At 41.8% G+C, this 21364-nt stretch overlaps 1 protein-coding gene across 5 annotated transcripts in view; it reads right to left on the bottom strand.

The window, feature by feature from the left end:
* Positions 1–21364, bottom strand: part of BCL2L13 (BCL2 like 13) — a 79131-nt gene that overhangs the window by 26297 nt on the left and 31470 nt on the right. For 4 of the 5 annotated variants that reach the window (XM_032789339.2, XM_075069582.1, XM_032789343.2 and 1 more), the window contains 2 exons: positions 19566–19722; positions 16981–17050 (listed from right to left, as the gene is read on the bottom strand). In XM_032789339.2, the coding sequence (XP_032645230.1) occupies positions 16981–17050; positions 19566–19722 (227 nt within the window). Of the gene's footprint in view, positions 1–16980; positions 17051–18967; positions 19143–19565; positions 19723–21364 lie in introns of those variants that run through there. The other variant, XM_075069590.1, reaches the window with a different exon arrangement.

Below are 21364 nucleotides of genomic sequence, written 5' to 3'. Positions count from 1 at the left end.
CAACAGCCAGGATCTTTTACTCAGCCTGACTGAAGTACCCTCCCAACCCTCCCAAGGTGGTATTCCGTACCATGAAACCATAGAAGGGACCTCTGGTGAGTGTATCTTTGTAAATATAAAACATGGTTTAAAAGCAAACTTTAATGATTAATTTGCCCTGAGGACTTGAGATGCATTCGTGGCCAGTACAGCTACTGGAAAAAAGTCTGTTAATGTCTCTGGGGATGGAGCGGAAATCCTCCAGGGACATCTCCATGAAGCTCTCCTAGAGGTACTCCAAAAGCCTTTGCAGGTTTCTGGGCAGGGCAGCCTTATTCCGTCCTCCATGGTAGGACACTTTACCACGCCATGCTAGAAGCAACTAATCTGGTATCACTGCATGACAAAGCCTGGCAGCCTATGGTCCTCGTGTTTACTGGCATTCAAGCTACATCCGTTCTTTATTTCACTGTGTTATCCTCAGGAGAGTGATATCTTTCACGGTAACCTGGTTGAAATACAGGAATTTAATTAAGGAGATAGAGGTGGCCATTCCTATGGGGCTGTTTGCCTGTAGCTGAAAAGAAATCCTTCTCTGCAGTTAGCCAATGGCCGGGGGGGGAGGGAGCGAGCATTGGCACTGAGCTGTCAACGTCTGGCTAGCAGGGATCTTCCCTGATACCAGCCACACAGTGGGGGGAGGGATAAAGCAGTCATCCCAGAGAATTGGATTGGGAGGGGGGTTAGTTTGATTTCTGCTGCTGCTGCACGTTAACACGAAAACCGCAGCACTCAACGGCCTTTGCTTGGTATGGGAAAGGAGGGCACTGCTTTAATGAAGGTTGCAGAAGCAAAAAGACAATGGCTTACCATGGCTGCATGCAAGCCAAATTCTCTTGCCTGGCCCTGCGTCTATGATCTCTAAACACCAAAGCCACAGGCACTCAATATTAAGATGCAAAATGCGACCTTGTACCGAAACCACATGCTACGTAATGTGAATATTGTTGTTCACTGTGAAAGAGTACACTCATTGTTCTGTAAAATGTATCTTTTTAAATACTTCTCTCCCTTTTTTCCCCTCCCACAGCTGCAAATTTTTCAAGCCTCCCTCCTCCATCCTGAAGGCTCTGTCAGATAAGGTGGTGAAAAAAAATGCACGCGAGAGGAAATGTTTTCTGAGATCATGCAGTCAACCTGCAGTGAAAGAGCTCATTTGAATGAGTGGAACGACACAGTATCACAGTACAGGAAAGTGGCCAACAAATGTGAGGACAGGAAGGACACTCGAGATGAGAGGTGGCGGCAGGAAGATCAGAGGAGGCAGGATGCAACGCTGGAACTACTGCGGGATCAAACGGACATGCTCTGGTGTCTGATGGAGCTCCAGGAATGGTAGCAGGATCACAGAGTGCCGCTGCAGCCCCTGTATAACCACCCTCCACCCTCCCCAGGTTCCATAGCCTCCTCACGCAAATGCCCAACAATGCAGGCGGTAGGGTCCGTGCACCCTGCCACTGCACCCCAGTGGACAGCCCAAGAAAAAGGCTGTCATTCAACAAGTTTTGAAGTGGCCTTTTCCTTCCTTCCCTCCTCCCATACCCCGTATTGGCTACCTTGTTGGTTCTCTCTCTATTTTTATAATCAATTAATAAAGAATACATGGTTTGTAAACGATAGTGACTATTTCCTTTGAAAGCAAGCTGTGATTGAAGGGGGGAGGGTGGGTGGCTTACAGGGAATAAGTCAATCAAGGGGACAGGTTTTCATAAAGGAGAAACAAACAGAACTCTCACACCATAGCCTGGCCAGTCATGAAACTGGTTTTCAAAGCTTCTCTGATGCGCAACACTTCCTGGTGTGCTCTTCTAATCGCCCTGGTGTCTGGCTGTACGTAATCAGCGGCCAAGCGATTTGCCTCAACCTCCCATCCCACCATAAATGTCTCCCCCTTACTCTCACAGAGATTATGGAGCATACAGCAAGCAGCAATAACAATGGGAATATTGGTTTGGCTGAGGTCTGAGCGAGTCAGTAAAGTGTGCCAGCAACTCTTTAAATGTCCAAATGCACATTCTACCACCATTCTGCACTTGCTCAGCCTCTAGTTGAACAGCTCCTGACTACTGTAGAGGCTGCCTGTATATGGCTTCATAAGCCATGGCATTAAGGGGTAGGCTGGGTCCCCAAGGATAACTGTAGGCATTTCAACATCCCCAACGGTTATTTTCTGGTCTGGGAAGTAAATTCCTTGCTGCAGCCGTTTAAACAGATTAGTGTTCCTGAAGACGTGAGCCTCATGAACCCTTCCCGGCCATCCCACATTGATGTTGGTGAAACATCCCTTGTGATCCACTAGTGCTTGCAGCACCACTGAAAAGTACCCCTTGCCATTTATGTACTGGCTGCCCTGGTGCTCCGGTGCCAAAATAGGGATATGGGTTCCATCTATTGCCCAGCACAGTTAGGGAATCCCATTGCAGCAAAGCCATCCAATATGACCTGCACATGTCCCAGAGTCACTACCTTTAGTAGCAGCTGCTCAGTGATTGCTTTGGCTACTTCCATCACAGCGGCCCCCACAGTAGATTTGCCCACTCCAAACTGATTCCTGACTGACTGGTAGCTGTCTAGCACTGCAAGCTTCCACAGGGCTACCGCCACTCGCTTCTCAACTGTGAGGGCTGCTCTCATCTTGGTATTCTGGCGCTTCAGGGCAAGGGAAAGCAAGTCACAGAGTTCCACGAAAGTGGCCCTATGCATACGAAAGTTTCGCAGCCGCTGGGACTTGTCCCACACCTGCAACACTATGCGATCCCACCAGTCTGTGCTTGTTTCCAGGGTCCAGAATCGGCTTTCCACAGCATGAATCTGCCCCATTAACAGCATGATCTCCAAAGTGCCGGGGCCCACAGTTACAGAGAATTCTGTGTCCATGTCCTCATCACTCTCATTGCTGTGCTGCCGCCTCCTCCTCACCTGGTTTTCCAGGTTCTGGTTCAGCATAAACTGCACGATAATGTGTGAGGTGTTTACAATGTTCATGACTGCTGCGTTGAGCTGAGTGGGCTCCATGATTGCCGTGGTATGTCGTCTGCACAGGTAATCCAGGAAAAAAGGTGCGAAATGGTTGTCTGCCGTTGCTTTCACGGAGAGAGGGAGAGGGGGGCCTGACGACATGTACCCAGAACCACCCGCAACAATGTTTTTCACCCACTTAGGCATTGGGATCTCAACCCAGAATTTCAATGGGCGGGGGAAACTGTGGGAACTATGGGATAGTTACCCATAGTGCAAGACTCCGGAAATAGACCTTAGCCTCGGTACTATGGACGCACATCGCCAAATTAATGTGCTTAATGTGGCCACATGCACTCGACTTTATACAATCTGTTTCCAAAAATCAAATTCTGTAAAATCAGAGTAATCCCATAGTGTAGACATACCCTAATTCTCACTAAACCTGAGCAGGCCTGAAGAGTGAGACACCAAATTCAGGTCTTGATCTTCAGTTCCATGCACAGCAGCATACAAGGTCTGATTCTGCTCCCACTGACATCACTAGGAGGTCTGTCATTGACTACAGGGGAGGCAGGATCAGGCTGCCACAGTGCTACCACAAGGCTGGATTCAAGAGCCTACAATATCCCCATCCTGATTAAATCACGGTTACCTTTTTACATTTATTATGTGCAAAAAGGATGCATGACTAAATGTCAGAGTTGAGATTTTACCTACACAAAAGTAAAAAAAAAAAAAAAAAAATTAAGAATCAAGTCCCATAAGCTACCATGGCTCTTTCCACCACTGTACATAAGCATTAACAGGGCCCTTCATTACATAATAACCCAGAATATATACAGCAATACTAAAGGCTATGTGCATTATAGTGCACAGAGAAAGTGTGCTACTTAGGACTAAGTAGAACTCATCAGAAAAGGGGAGTGGGGAGAGTAGGGAAACCTCTTACAAATTATTGAAGAAAAACACTTTTTTTTTTCCCCATCAGGAAAACTGTCATCCACAACTTTCTGACTAGTTGTAACAATGAGATAATTCTCCATTTAGTTACAGCACTACAATTCCACTAAGCAAGCAAGGCTACACCAGTGTAACCAAGAAAATTTAGCACAAACAGTACACAATTCAATCAGGTTTTAAAGGGGCAGTGTAGGAAAAATAGGGTAGCTCCTTTATTTGTGTAATGTTTCACAGTAGTCATATCACATGCAACCTTCAGCAGACTCATTCTTAATGGCCCATCTTCTAGCTTCATGATTATGTGAACTTCCTTTTCTTACAAACTGCCAGCCCATTTACCTGCGTAGTCGACTCTCAATTATCCTTACGCAACTGGTATCTTCTGACTCAATTCACAAAACCAGGATTCTACTGCAAAATTATTTGGAGTGGTATATTTAAGGAATTACATTTTTTTGTAATTATGTATTTTGGAGGTATAGATAAAAATAAAGTATCTAGCTCACAGATTTCAAATATGGCTACTAAAGCTGGATTTCTAAAACAGATTAGAGAGATCAATCTTCTTAAAGAAACAATAATTTACTCTTTGAAATAAGGCTGCTCCTAAAAAAAGTTAAAGGACAACATTTAAACAGCACAGGAGAAGCCTTAAGGCTCCTACATGTTACTTTCATATTATAGACTCTGAAGAGAAAGCATTTTTGACTATTGAAATTCCTTACCAACCCTCCCCTAACCAGCCCTCCAGACAATTTCCAAAACCCGATGCGGCCCTCAGGCCAAAAAGTTTGCCTGCCCCTGGTCTAGAGTCACTAGGCAGTTCTGCCATATTGGAAACATTCTACAGAGTTTTCCATTGAAAATAACAAATGCAGCTATATTTAGTATTGTCTCCTTTCTGCTCATGTTTGCAAGGTGCATAAGTTCTGTGAAAAACTGTACTGTTTAAATATGGCACATGTTCCTGATTCTACACCAGACTGATGAAGCGCACACGCATACTTATTTCTCAATCAACCAATTTTATCACTGCAGACCAACACCAATAGAAAGATTCTATGCTGGGCCTCACAGAAGGCACAGCATCATTCTACCTGGATTCTGGGCCATCTAGGGTTCCATATGGCTCTTGGTGTAAATTAGCTCAATCCAACTTGATTATAGGCTGTGTCACTTCCCACTCCTGTCTCTAGGCCGGAAGCTGAACGTGGAGCAGCACCGGGTCAAGAAAATTCTTCCCCAGCCAGCTGCAGCACCTCTATGTCCCCTAAATGCTGCCATATCAACAAACATACAGAGTCCAGGACAGGGACCAGAATCAGAACCTAATTTTAGATAACGTAGAGAAGCTGAACTATCTGTGTTGGGATCTGGGAGCCAGCCATTCCTAGCTCTTTCACTGACTTAATGACTCTGGGTATCACTTAACTTCTCTGTGTTTCAGTTTCCCCCATCCGTAAAATGGGGAAACTTACTTCACATGGGCATTGAAAAGTGCTTTGAGATCCAAGGCATTCAAAGTATTTTGTATTAATTTTATATTCAAGATATCTCTGACTGTTACACCAGTATCAAATCATGGTGGAAACTGGTTTATTCTGACATTGGGTTTGTCGCCATGCCTGTATTGCTAAAGGGCATCACGCCATTTTTCATCTGGCAGAAGGCAGCTCAAACTAGTTTGAATGTGAAGTTTTTTTTCTAGTACTAGTCACAGGCTATCTGTGGCAAGAAAAGCATTGCACTGCATAAACTGCCAGATGCTCTGCTGAGCAAAATGGGTGTAGCTTTTTTTTTAAAAAAACAAAAACAAAATAACTTCATCTTTCCAGCTTCTGTTTTATTTTTTTCTAAGCCAGATAAAACATAAACCCAGACAAAACATGTGCTGAGGCATTCCACTTGAAGGAAGACAAATGCATTTGTGTTTAACCTTTTCTGTTTTCTGCTGCATCTCCTGTGCATCTTTGATTCCTTAATATGCCATGTAATTTTTTGGAACAGATGTGTTAAGCAGCACGGAAGGGGAGTGAAATTTTTTTGTTCAGATGCTTGCTTTCAGTCAAGCAAGGGCTTATTTCAATTCAGCATCCCTATTCAGAATTTTACTAAAAGGCTAAATGACTCCTCTGCAAGGAATGGCATTCCTTGACAAAAGCAAACTAGATAGGGCACTTAAGTACAATTTAAGATCAAATGTTAGTTCATGCATGGGTGATGAAAATTTTGAAAAACTATTCTCTTTAGAAAAAAACTGATATCAAATCTGCCATCTTCCCTCAGATTTTTATTATTGGGGACGTTTTGCATGGAAACAGCATCTGCCCCTCCTTAGGAATTTATCTGCTCCTAATGTTGGGCTTCCCCTCCTGAAATGACACCACTCTGTTTGCGATGACAACTTCAGGTAGCAGAAGTGAACATGAGGAGCAGATAATCTCCCAAGGGAAACAGGGTCCATTTCTGTGCAAAGTGCTCCTTGTAATAAAAATACAAAAAAGTAGACAGAAATCTGACGTACAAGCAGATTTATTTCTCAATGAAAAGCTTTCCAAAATTTTTCCCCCTAAAATGTTTGGAGCTCTGAGAATATAATAAGAATTCTGTAACAGGGCACAGAGCAAGTGACCAAAGTATTCTTACCAGTCTAGCCTCATACTTTGTAGTAGTCAAATCTAATTGGTAGGTCAAGACACCTCAACATTTAACTATAGATTCTTCTAATTTATCTTAGCAGCATCTTCTCCAAAGGGGAAAAAAACAGATAAGGAGAACTGGGGAAGACTTACACTGCTATAAAAAGACACGAGAGTTGTTCTCTCTTATCCTAACTGTTGTTTTTCTACAAAATGCTGTCCAGGAGAGAGAGAGGAATTTAAGAGGAAATGAAACCAATACATTCATACTCCATCTATTCAAAAAAGTATTATTAGAGGAACTGCTACACATTCCTGGAGGATAAGGATGCCCCATGGAACGATGTAGGCATATACTGTATTTATACTATAAACTTTCCATTCTGGTTTGCTGAAACAGTATCTTGTAGACTAAAAATTTTTCCACTGGAAATAAAATCTGACAGCCCTGGATGGTTAATTCTATCAGGTCCTACGCAATATTTGTCCTGATGAGGCTGCTCCAGCAAAAAAGATGCAAGCATCTAAGATGTATTTTGGTTGAGATTCTCAATCAAAAGCTAGTTTAGGACCAGAAACTCCATTGGCTGGAAGGAGTAGCACAGGCTTGCAGATTAAAGGGCTGAATAACCAGATCCAAAAGGTGGAAGATCTACGTGGCTGCAAAATCTTAGTTCTAGTAAGTTATATGGGTAGCAGACTACTAAATTCTTAAGAAAATTTGGTAAGAATTTCAGTGCAGAGGATTTTAGTTATGGAAATAAAATATTCAATAATTTGTTCATGCATTTAGTTAATTGTTAAGGTATTTCTTGAGTTTTGGTAATTACTTTTGAAAGCCTGGGTCACTATTTTCTACTTTTATACAATTTTGTTATTATACTTGTAAATAAATCTTTTATTCTTTCCTTACATGGTGGTTGCAGTCAAGGAAGGAGGAGAATATAAATCCAAATTAATTATCTCCAAAACAAGCTACTTAACAGGTTAAAGGGAACAAAAAAATAACCTCTCCCTCTGAAACTGTAATACAAGAAACAAATGAGAATTAACTTGGCAACAACAATTCTACTTTACATTAAAACCACTGACAGAAAGTCCAAATTTTATGTTCCCATTGGCTAGTTGGTCTATATTCAAGGTTGACATATTGCACATGCTCAGATGTACTATGTTTTAAAAAAAAAAAAAAAAAGGCTGACAGCTAACACAAAATGATGATATCCACCAAGGGTAAATCAATAGTGCTTGTGTAAAATACCTCCTTTAGTTTATCAAATTATTAAATACTTATGACATTTGTAACCATCATTTGGGCAATATTTTACAGCTCTTCCCCTTAAGCCCAAACACTATATTTACATACATATGCAGACATACACACTCCACCTATGTCTTCTTATAGCTTGTCATCCTATAAGCCTCCTAGCTGAAAGGATCCTGAGACCATTAAGTCACTGTAACCGTGCCTCAGTGGGTCACAACTGAGGATACCAAGATACACCCCAACTGGTGGCTAATCACCCACAGGATATACCAAACCAGCAACAAAAGTAAACTTCTGTTTCACCACACCGGCTAGCAAGAGTACATAAAGACAGTTTCTTCAGGTATTCCAGGTTTTATATCACCATCAGAAACACCGGATTCAGAGATGAATGGTTCTTTACAAACAGTCTCATCAAATAATAGGTTCTTCTGATCCCAAAGGACCAGCCACACACCCAGGTCAATATATAATTTATATCTTACCCCAAAATCACCCTGATGCCAATCCTTTAGTATCTAAAATCTAAAGGTTCATTCATAAAAAGAAAGAAAGGTGAGAGTTAAAATTGGTTAAAGGAATCAGTTACACACAGTAACGGCAAAGTTCTTGGTTCAAGCTTGTAGCAGTCATGGAATGAACTGCTGGATTAAGTCAATCTCTGGAATACATCCACAGCTTGGATGGGTCATTCAGTCCTTTGTTCAGAGCTTCAGTTTGTAGCAAAGTTCCTCCAGAAGTAAGACACAGGATTGAAGTCAGAATGGAGATGTTTCCAGGGCCCTTTCTAGCTTTTTTCCATGCGGAGGGCATCCCACTGTTCTTACTGTGGAAAATTACAGCAACAAGATGGAGTTTGGAGTCCCATGTCCAGGCATTTCACCTAATCACAGCAGAAAATTCCATTCAGTGTAGATGGGCATTTCCCATGGTTCATTATCAGTTAAATGTTCCTTTGATGGATCACTCAATTTGAATAGTCTCTCCAAGATGTGCTGGCTAGCTACCTTGTGGGCATTAACCCAGGAGCAAACATCTGAAATCCAAGTATAGCGCCAATAGTTATAACTTCAAATACAAAAATGATTCAGGCATACAGATGGCATAATCTTAACCAGCAAATCGTAATCTTTTCATAAACACCTCACTTGACAACCTTTGTACAAGATTTCCTGCAAATACAGAACAGTGCTTGCAACAATGATCTGTATAGTTATATTTTAATCAGATAATGTCACATCTCCAACACAAAACCGATGCAGGAAGCAGTGTTCCATACATTACTGAATGCATCACAGAAATTTCCCAATCTTGGTTCTGTATTACTACAGCTTCTAACCCATGGGTGGGCAAACTACTGCCTGCGGGGCACATATGGCCTGCCAACCGATTTAATCCGGCTCCTGAGCTCCTGCTGGGGAGTGGGGTCTGGTGCTTGCCCTGCTCCAGCTGGGGAGTGGGGTCAGGGACTGCTCAACTTTGCATGCCATGGCTCTGCATGACTCCCAGAAACACCAGCATGTCCCCCCGCCGCCTCTTAAGTGTAGGGACAGTCAAGGGGCTCCACATGCTGTCCCCACCCCAACCACCACCCCCGCAGTTTCTATTGGCTAGGAACTGCAGTCAATAGGCTGCAGAGACAGTACCTGCAGACAGGGCAGCGTACAGAGTCACCTGGCTGTGCCTCTGAGTAGGAGCCGGAGCGGGGGGACATGCTGCTGTTTCTGAGAGCTGTTTAAGGTAAGTGCCGCCTGGAGCCTGCACCGCTGAGCCCCTCCCATGTCCAACCCCCTCCTCCAGCCCTGATCCCCCTCACACCCTCCGAACTCCTCTATCATCCCAGAGCATCCTCCTGCCCCCAAACCGCTCAACCCAAGCCCCACCCCAGAGCCTGCACCCCTAGCCAGAGCCTTCACCCTCCTCCCCCAGCCTGGAGCCCCCGCCAGACCTTGAACTCCTCATTTCTGGTCCTACCCCAGAGCTCGCACCCCCAGCCAGTTCCCTCACCCCCTCCTGCACTCTTAACTCCAATTTTGTGTGCATTCATGGCCCGCCATACAATTTCCACACCGAGATGTAGCCCTCAAGCCAAAAAAGTTTGCTCATCCCTGTTCTAACCCAATATTAGAAGTATCAGTGTATAAGAGAAAGGTTTGTCAAAATCACGTTTAACAGTATTGTTGAATCCCTTTACAAACCCAAGGTAAAACTTGGTTAGACCAACAGTGGACTGGATCTGCTCTTGCAGCATAATTTCTGCATGCGATCTTGTCAAAAGCTATCAAAAATAGCTAATTTATCCATACAAGTTCTGGCAAATGTTTGGAACCCAATTAACATCAAGTCAATGTAGATATTAATATTTTTCATAGTATAGAAAAGCAATATGGTAGTGTGCTTCAGTTTCCCTTCTCATACAGCACATTAGGTCTGCAGTGTTTTTTCTCCTTAACTAGTTACAGGCCCTAACTTTGAAATAGCAGTATAACAAGGCCTTTTAACAAAGTGTGTTCTTATGTATCACTCTTAACATGTTCAAGGGTTTTATAAAAAGATTAGGCACATTGTACATTATTACCAGAGTTGAGATAAAAATCAAATACAGTAGAAGGCTAAACCTTAACAGTAATACTAAATTTGTAACAAGTCAGGGATTACAAGCATTTTGGTCATACCATGACTTTTGTCTTACTAAATCCCTTGGCTGGCCAGGTGTGTCCTCAGTGCTACCAGCTATGGGGCAAATCTTCCCCCTCCCTTATTAGCCAGGTAAATTGTATCAACCCAGGCATTAGCTTTCAAATTTTCATTTGCTACCAATTTCAAGGCTGGACACTCATTCTTCCCCTCAGCAGGATTGGGTTCTCCCCCCCCTCCCCCAACCCCTTTTTTTTTTTAGAAGGTTCAAAACAAACTTCCTGCTCACAGGAATTTCTTTGCTGGATAGGTTTATTCACCAACTGCAGACCCTCTGTGCTATGAAATTCTACACAGACACTCTCCTGCATGCTTGCTTGTGAATTCACCACCTGCAGCGGCTTAGAGACTGGACTCTGTTTTAAAGAGATACCAAATAAATCCAAAGAGTAAGGGTGAGAACTTTGCCTGCTCTCCCCCACATCCTTGTGAGTTCAGTCATAAGGCTGTTCTGCTCTGAAAAACCAGTAACCCAATCTTTCCCCAGTACCTGAGTCACAGGCTGCTTACTTAAAGACTTAGCATGGAGACATTCATGTTCCAACAACACAGTCTCCCCAACAGGCTGACCAAACACAGCCACTTGGTCATCATAGAGCTGTTTAAGTTCCCTAACAATTTTCATTCCATCTGAAACCTTCTTAAAGCTATCCACATTGGGTCTTTAACGCAAAGTCAGTGGATCCATTTTCAACAGAAAAATTCTCGCTGCTAGAAACAAACTACCTTGGTCAAATCACTTTCACCACACCCCTCATTCACAGCAAACTGCTTGGAAAAACTACCATGAAGATTTTTCCTCTTCAGGAATCTTTTAAAGTAACAATTCATCTTTCACAGAAATTCTGCCCTTATCTTCTTCAGCTAGGGCTTGCTCTAAAGGAAAATTTTCTGAGCAACACCACAGACTCTGGGTTTCACTTAAATCCAGAATCACCTCTGACCCATCAGGAGGATTTTTACACAACCCCCCTGTAAGCAAGCTGATAGACTTACTAGATAAAAGGTTAGAGGCACTCTCTTTCCCTTTGCCACACCAAGCTTAGGAATCATTTCCTCCTTGTTAGAAGTTTCCACACTGTTAGTGGGTAACACAGTCAAACCACCTTAATGCTCTCCTTGTGCCCTAGCTATGATCATAGGTGCCAACCTTCCCCAGTGCCAGTGGGTACCCACCCCCCCTCGCCCCTTTCCCAGTCCCTGGCCCCGTCCTGACTCCATCTCATCCCCGCCCCTGGCCCCGTCCCCATTCCAACCCTATCCCCAAAAGTTCCCACCCTAACTCTGTCCCCTCCCAGCCCCTACTGGATCTCTTCCTCAAATCCCTATGTCGGCCCCGCCTCTTCCCCCAGCACGCCTCATTCCCCCTCCCTCCCTGCCCCGCAAATCACCTGTTTCGCGGCACAAGAGCTAAGAAGGAGGGGAGAGAAGCAGGACGCACTGGTGTGTTCGCGGAGGAGGCAATGGCGGAGGTGAGCTGGGGCAGGGTTGGGCCATGGGGAGCTGCTGGTGGGTCCTGAGCACCCAGTTTTTTTCCCATGGGTGCTGCAGCCCCAGAGCACCCATGGAGTCAGCACCTATGGCTATGATGTTAACCTGGCTGCACAGAGTTGTCACACCTTTACCCAGTAACACACTATCAACAGGTAAAACAGAAGCACCAGAATTGTCTAGGATCTAGTTATGATACCAACTGGATGCAATCTAGTTATAATGTCATTCTCCCTAGCAGACACAACCTTAGGAACATTCCCTTTCTGTGCTTTAGTTAAATCCAGATCCAATTCTGGGACAACTAATAAATTTTCAAGTAGCATGAACTGAGAAGCACTTTCTATTTGCTTCACAAGAACTAGAGGGACACTTTTCCTCAGCAGACATGCTGCTATTCAAAACAGGTAAACAATTGGAGTCATCCTTTCCTTTGTCCCAGTACCCATGGCTGATTTCAGACATATACACCTCTACCCCGATATAACGCTGTCCTCGAGAGCCAAAAAAATCTTATCACGTCATAAGTGAAACTGCGTTATATTGAACTTGCTTTGATCCACCGAAGTGCGCAGGCCCGCCCCCTAGAGCACTGCTTTACCGCGTTATATCCGAATTCATGTTATATCGGGTCATATTATATCGGGGTAGAGCTGTCCTTAGAAAGTGAGACAGTTTCTTTAACAGGCAAGTTGCCACTCCCAACAGTGGAACTGCTATTCTCCACATTATAACTGATCTGCTTTAAACAAACCATTTCTACCTTTTTTTAGGCTTACTTTCACAAATTTTACTTGCCAACAATCCATCACTCATAAAAATGTACCTTTTTCTTCCTCAGGTAGGGTTTCAACCTGACCTTCAATTTTAATTTGCTCTACAGAAACCTTGTCCCCATAAACGAGCTCTCTCTGTGCTTCATCTAATTCCCAATGTACTTCTGAAATATCACAAACAGCTATTTTTCACCTTCCCCAGGTTTGAGTAACCCTCTCCCTGGCCATAGCAAAACTGGTTAAACACAGACAACTGCTCAGAGTAATACAACATACCAACATTGTTATAAGCTGGACTTTCAAAAGGATACAGTCCCTGCTATTCTTCTATTGCTTTTTTGATTTGGAGCTCAAGTCTGGCAGTTTCTTGTTGCATCTGGTGAACTCTCTCCTCAGCAGCCAGCCGTTCCATATGCCTTGCATGGGCTTTTCTCTCTTTCTTTGAGTAGTTTTTTTTTTTTTTTTTTTTCCATTTTAGCGATCCTTTCTCTAGCTTCTCTTTCCAGCTGGGCCAAGGCTTGCTTCTCCTGTATTGTAAGTTCTGTCAGTCTTTGTTCATGTTCAAGACACAGGCTCTCTCTCGGAGCTTGAAGTCTGATTGCTTCTGCTGATGCCTTCTGGTTCATCGTCACTGATCTTTAACCTTTAAAATTCTCAATATCAAATTTCAAATAGCATGGGGTTCTGGTCCAAAGCTTAATTGACCGGGTTCTGTGCATCCTAGACAGACTATGTCACTGTAACCGTGCCTCAGCGAGTCACAACTGAGGATGCCAAATTCAGGACAAACTGATGAGAAATAGGGCAGATACACCCCAAGACAGGTGGCTAATCCCCACAGGATATGTCATACCAGCAACAAACGTAAACTTCTGTTTCACCACACTGGCGAACAAGAAGACATATAGGCAGTTTCCTCAGGCATTCCAGGTTTTGTATCACCACCAGAAACACTATATTCAGAGATGAGTGGTTCTTTACAACCAGTCTCATCAAATAATAGCTTCTTCTGATCCCAAAGGACCAGCCACACACCCAGGTCAATATATAATTTACATCTGACTACAGGATTGGCATCAGCGTGATTTTGGAGTATCTAAAATCTAATGGTTTATTCATAAAAAGAAAGAAAGGTGAGAGTTAAAATTGGTTAAAGGAATCAATTACACACAGTAATGGCAAAGTTCTTGGTTCAAGCTTGTAGCAGCAATGGAATGAACTGCTGGATTAAGTCAAATCTCTAGAATACATCTACAGCTTGGATGGGTCATTCAGTCCTTTGTTCAGAGCTTCAGTTTGTAGCAAAGTTCCTCCAGAGTAAGAAACAGGATTGAAGACAAAATGGAGGTGTTTCCAGGGCCCTTTCTAGCTTTTTTCCATGTGGAGGGCATCCCACTGTTCTTACTGTGGAAAATTACAGCAACAAGATGGAGTTTGGAGTCCCATGGGCAATTCCCATGTCCAGGCATTTCGCCTAATCACAGCAGAAAATTCCATTCAGTGTAGATGGGCATTTCCCATGGTTCATTATCAGTTAAATATTCCTTTGATAGGTCACTCAATTTGACTAGTCCCTCCAAGATGTGCTGGCTAGCTACCTTGTGGGCATTACCCCAGGAGCAAACATTTGAAATCCAAGTATAGAGCCAATACTTATAACTTCAAATACAAAAATGATACATGCATACAGATAACAATCATAACCAGCAAATCGTAACCTTTTCATAAACACCTCACTTGACAACCTTTATAACAAGATTTCCCGCAAATATATAGAACAGTGGTTGCAACAATGATCTATATGGTCATATTTTAAAATCAGACAACATCACAGCTTGTAATCCAATAAGCTACCTAGCTGACAGGATTCTGAGACCAACAGTAGAGGCCATGTTGCGCTCCTAGTTCATCAATAGTTTCTGGTGCCAAAAACCACTGAACAGTTAGTCATTGGATGAAAGACTTATCACCCAGAATGTCAAAAGAGAAACCTCAACCCATGAAAAGTTAATTCTGCAGCTGATTTAAGACCCTATATTTGAAAAACTTATATTTAGTGCACCTCTTGGGGTTCATGCCTTACTCTTCTGCTTTTTCCAGTTACAATAGAGAAAAATATAGTGCCTAACTATTCTCAAAGTATGTGTCTGAGTGTGAGTGGTACAATCTATTTTTAAAAAATGAGGAACATTAACATTTATCTAAGGGTGGCTAAAAGAGGCAGAACACACATGGCAAGATGACTTACAGGGTATAAAATATGCAGACTTGAATATTTTTTTTTAAGGCCACAAGAAAATCTATTGTCCTTTCTGATGAAAATGGATCTCCAACAGGAAACTTATGCCTTAAGTACAAGCATTATAGTCAAAAGATATTACTTCTCCACATCTAGGGTTGATCTGTTTTCAGCATAAAATTTCAATTTCCGTATAAATGATAAAAGTAGAAGATAGCTGCAATACACAAGGACCAGATAGTTAATTTGTTTTTTTAAACTAGTGTTAGGTCCTCTAATGACATATTAGACAGAAAATATAGTAATGCAATGTTAATGTTCAGATTTTAAATTGAAGAAGTCAGGAAATTCAGAGTTGAACTTTGTGGGAACTTCAATTCTGGATCCCTGGGCTTATAGAATCATAGAATACCAAGGTTGGAAGGGACCTCAGGAGGTCATCTAGTCCAACTCCCTGCTCAAAGCAGGACCAATCCCCAGACAGATTTTTGCCCCAGATCCTAAACGGCCCCCTCAAGGATTGAACTCACAACCCTGGGTTTAGCAGGCCAATGCTCAAACAACTGAGCTATTTCCATGTCTTTTCATTTTGTATTATAATCCCATGAGATTTCAAATTAGGCAGGGTCAAGCAAATCTGGCACCATCAAAAGTATCTCAACGCAGCTATCACTTACATCAGTAGGAAGTAGTTTTGCCATTCAACACGTAGCACTCTTTGCTGGGTCAATGCTGAACCAATGCTCCAGCTAACATCAGGCTGGACCTATGCTCTCTTCTGAATGAGAAAAAAGGACCTAGCAATTTGTGGCCATTAAAAAATCTCAGCTTTTGTGCCCATACACACAAGGGTAAAAATAGAGTTAGCCTCAGTATAATGGCCATATTCTCACTAAGGTAATTATATTAGGCTATCTAAATTCCATATGAAGTTTCAGCTAGAAAAGAAACTAACTTTTTGTCTTGCCCTGCTGCATAGTATAGCTGTGTACTGTTAATAAATCACTGCATTTCATCCCAGAGGTGGCTGCTTTTGTCTTCTAGATGAAGTAATTTCATTTATAGATTTGCATTTCATTTTGCAATTTTGCGATTCCTCTGAGAAACATCTCAAGATAGATGGATCATACAATGTAGTGCAAAGCGGTATGCAGAGGCCTCAGATTATAGAAAAGATGCAGTACCGCTGTATCAGCAAAATCGACTATCACATATTGCACAATGACATAATAAAAAGCCCTCTTGCAGCTCACACTCCTATGATAGTGATGCTGAGACTGCTGTAGGAAGGTTAACTCAATTTTCTGAGCCATTAAAATCTCAAAACCTTGGAGCATGTGGTTATCTTTACTTTTCTCAGAACTAGATTAATAAGTGAAAAGAATATAAAAAGTTAACAAAACAATTGAGAAGGGATTGCTGAGAAGTATAATGGAAACACTCTTAATTCTCACTACAGAACTGCTACAACAGCAAATGCTTCTAGGGAATTTTAAGTTTTTAATAATTGGCATCCATGCATCGATGTCAAACAACAGCAGCCCTATCTCTTCATCTTATTACTTACCCAACACCAACGTAAAAAGATTAGATTAACAAACAGCAAATTAAAGTGCAGTCCAGCAAAAAAAAAAATTACAAAATTGCATATCATACAATTGGAATGGACCTCGAGAGGCCATCTAGTCCAGTCCCCAGCACTCATAGTAGGACTAATCATCATATCTACACACACACCTTTTTGAGGGGAGACAATATTGGACTCTAACTCATTTATTTCTGGTTCTAAGTGCTACTAAATATTTGAAGTCCATAGGCGTATATATCCTGCAATGGCAGCATTATAGGGCAAATCTTCCCCATTAGTTTCAAAGTGTTAAGAACTCCAAGTTAAGATAATTCTGTTATTACCTTGCTCCATCCACTGGCATGAGCATCTGTCTCCTGAGTGCGTTCTCGGTATTCCTGATAAGTCACTGGCCTGCAGAAATTAAAACACCAAAGGTTATAAAAGGGAAAAACAAAGATTAAAGTTCTTTCAGTTCCCAGGTAATTTAAGTATTCACACATCCACTGCATGCAATTACAAAGCATGTCAAAATGAAGCTTAAAATTAAAGTGCGGCTTAAAAATTAACCAGACAGCATTTATATCTCGGTGCTATAATCCAGAGTTATTCCTTCCATAAAACAAAACAAATTCATTTTTAGGGAATTGGGTAAAAAAAAAACTGATCATCCTGCAAAGGGGGAACTATCCTCTGACATTAATGGTCCATAAGCTCTCCATTTCCTGCTTACCAGTTACCAATAGGAGCAGGGAAATGAATGGAAGATAAAGGAGCTCCCTCTCTGTATGAGGCCATCTGAAAGATATAGTGTGTATATTTCTAAAGGAGCACATACATGGTTAACAAGATCTGAGAGTTTGTAGAGCACAACAACAAAGATAATTTTATCCTAAGAGTTTAGTACAACTAAGTCGGTCTCTGAGCATACATCAGATGCCAGGCAAATGAAATCTACAAAACTACTATTTCCGTACACAGGTAACTCACATGGGTCACCCAAATACCAGTTAGCCTGTAGAGATCTTAGCACAGAATTATCATTAGCACTATGTACTGCATCAGGAAAAAATTAAAGTGGAACCAAATCAGTGCTTAGTACTCATTCTTTTTCTAAAAAGTTAGAGAAATTTCAGCGTTAGCTGATGTGACAGCCTATAGGCGGCACTATGCCCTTCCCTACACAAGACAACTTCGCATTTCTTGGCTCAATAAAAAACTGGACATAAGGGAAGTTGTTGCATTTATTAGCTTCTGAAGATGGAAGACACAGTGGCTAAACCACGTTTCAGCTGGGCAGATCAAGGAACAGAACTGATTGGCTCCACAAACAGTCCTGGTCAGATACTCTAGATGTAATAAGAGACCTTTTCTGTGGAACTGAGGGCAGCATCTTTGGGATTCAGTCTGGTGCGATCTTAGCTGGTCTATGAACAAGTGCAAAGAGACCCAATTTGCATATCCAAGAAAGTGTGACAATTCACTCTCCATTAATACCAATTTAATTTATTAAGTCAGCAACTGGACCACTTGATTCACCACAAGAAGGTGGTCTAGTCAAGGAACTACTTACACATCTCATTACCTCCCAAAAGCCTACATGAAAGTCACTCTCCTCATGAGGGCTCACAGATGCCTCCCCAGCGCTCGTACAAGGTACTATAGGCCCACACTATCAGAACTGAAAAACTTGGCAATTGATACTCTGGGATTTCAGTATCCTGTCATTTAAAAATATCAGGAACAGCTATGCAAGAAGAGTTCTGGGAGAGTAATACTCAAAGAACGGGCAAAGGACACCTGAAAATCTCAATTTCCTCCTACCCCATTAGTGTATACATCTACAAAACAGAAGCAATGGAGCCCAAGCTTTTCCAATGCTGTCTTCAAAGCCATATTTATATTGATAGTCTCCCAAACTGGCTCATCAGAACCCAAGATTTCTATGCACAATTTTTGGACATCAGAGGTATTGTCATTCAGTGCAACCAGAATAGGAGGCAGTCAGTCTGGCTCCCCTAAAACTCCAGATTGCTCATTCATACAAAAAAAAAAAAAATGGCAACCAAAGCAACTCTACTATCTAGCACTAGCACTTTAACCAAGACACTGGGACATCAGCTACATGCCCTACTGGAATTTAAACACTGATTCCTAAGATGAAAGGCCAGTTCTTTATTCTCTACAGATAGCCCAACTGCCCACACTCTCTTGAAAGGATACAGTCAATCAACCAGTAAAATAACCCCTTTTCTGTCTCATGCGGGCTCTCTGAGAATCCATCCCACTACACAAATTTTTTTTTTAAAGTAACAAAAAAAGCTGACTTACATTTAAACACGTTTCTGCGCTACCTGAATGTAACTTCTCTATTATTTCCTACTTGTCCCTCATTTTAAAGGCCAGGAGTGTGACAAGCTGAGAGGTACGTTCCCACAATGAAAATGTGGAAGTAGTTCCATTGGCAGATGTGCAATCAAGACAAGTTTAGCAACATCTGGGGTACCTAAAATACAGAGATATCAACAACATTAGCCCCATGGTATTGCAGTTACAGCATCAAGAACCTAACATTAAGATTAAGTGTTGAGTAGGGATGCTAACCTGGTTTAAGTCCAGTATCTAGGACATTTATGGTTTGCCAGATATCAACCAGTAGTTTAAAGTATATAAAGTGACTCTTGGAGGCTCAATGCTCTGAAGTTAAAAGGGTTTGAAAATTGCCTTAAATGTTCAACACACCAAAGGAGTGTTTGTGATATGTGCAGATATATAGATATAGATATATATAAAGAGGGCAGGCAAAGGAAGATTGGAAGAAAAATAATACCAAAACAAAGTATAGTCAAATAGCCAGCATAAAACAACCATAAGCATTTAAAGGGAATAAATAGTACCTTCCCACTGAGCAAAGCAAATGACAACTTACTTGCTAAGCAGTATCTGCAGTGCTTTGTGAAGAGGTTCTTTCAGTTCCTGGGACACTTTCTCTCCAAGATGAGCTAAGCAATCTTCTATTGAACTCTCTGGATTGGCAGGACTGAACACTGGAGAAGTATGGCAGTCAAACCCTGTGCTGGTGAAGGCTGAGGACAAAGCAAAAACAAACCCCGAAAAAGTAAATACAATTGGCCACAAAACTGTTCAGCTACTATGCAGTCACATGAAGTTTATTTCACACAATAAAATGCCTGGCTTCAGAGCAAGAGCATGTTTGTATAACAATTTCAGAAAGACACACCAGGGCAAATTCAACCTGAAATAATTAAGTACAAATCCACAGAAGTCTCTGGGCCAAAGCATCCCCTCTAATTTCCTACTTAGAGCTTTGTGTTAACAGAAAGATCCATGCATATATGTGAATTGTAAACTACACATATTTCGCACAGTAACCACCTCCAAGCTACACTTTTTCATGTTTATAACCACTGTGAAAATTATATCCCTATTTACATCACTGCTTTATGCTGATTTAGTTCCTTGCATAAATTAGAGCAGCCTGAGAGTTGCTCTAATTCATGACAGCTCATAACAGCTATTATACTATTAAAACCTATTACATCAGCTGGAATTGCTGAAGCACAGTCCACTGGGGCCCAACAGTGTTGATAAACACCAATTAAAAATTTGGTATTTTAATTTAAATTAAACACACTTTTGTTTTTAAAAATAGACTCACTCAAAATTAAATCTGAAATTATAGCAACCCATAACTCAAATTGGTGAAAGAATTTTGCTCAAGCTATCTGAAGAAGTGTTCGCCTTTTAGAGACCAAGCACACAAAATTTAAGAAAAAGAAGAGGAGAATTTGAAAAACTGTATGAGCATGAGAAAAATATTAAAATTGTTGCTAGAACATCCATTACCATCTCAACACTATAAAGAGAGAGGTTACTTACTTGGATATTAACTTGAGTTTTTCTAGATGTTTGTTCTTATGGTATTCCATTATAGGATGTGATTGTGCCCATGCACTCTTGACCAGAGACCCCAGTAAATAGCAGCATCTATAGCTCTGAGTAGAGCCTGGAAGACTCCATCACAGGGGGGATGGAAGGCAGAAGATGGAGCACCCATAGAGACGAAACATCTTGAACTCAAATTACTGCTGTCAGGGTTCCTTCCCCATTCTGAACTCTAGGGTACAGATGTGGGAACCTGTATGAAAGCCCCCCAAGCTTATTTCTACCAGCTTAGGTTAAAACCTGGTACGCTGCCACCACCAAGTGATTTAACAAGAAACAGGGAAGGGACCACTTGGAGTTCCTCTTCCCCCAAAAAATCCCCCCAAGCCCTTACACCTCCTTTCCTGGGGAAGCTTGAGAATAATATCCTAACCAATTGGTTACAAAGTGATCAAAAAGACCCAAACCCCTGGGTCTCTGGACAATGGAAAAAATCAGTCAGGTTCTTAACAGAAGGATTTTATTAAAAAGAAAATGTAAAAATCATCTCTGTAAAATCAAGATGGAAAATAACTTTATAGGGTAATCAGATTCAAAAGAGCCCAGAGGAACCCCTTCCTGCCTTAGTTTCAAAGTTACAACAAAACAGAGATACCTCCCTCTAGCAAAGGTAAAATTCACAAGTTGAGAAAACAAAGATAAACTAATATGCCTTGCCTGGCTGTTAGAAGTTTGAAATAGGAGAGACTTGTTCAGAAAGATCTGGAGAACATGGATTGATGTCCGATCCCTCTTAGCCCCAAAAGCGAACACCACCAAAAA

This window comes from Chelonoidis abingdonii, chromosome 1 (genome assembly GCF_003597395.2).
Source record: "Chelonoidis abingdonii isolate Lonesome George chromosome 1, CheloAbing_2.0, whole genome shotgun sequence".
Taxonomy (NCBI): Eukaryota; Metazoa; Chordata; order Testudines; family Testudinidae; genus Chelonoidis; species Chelonoidis abingdonii.
Note: the sequence above shows the minus strand (reverse complement) of the source record. Positions and strands in the feature narration are given on the sequence as shown.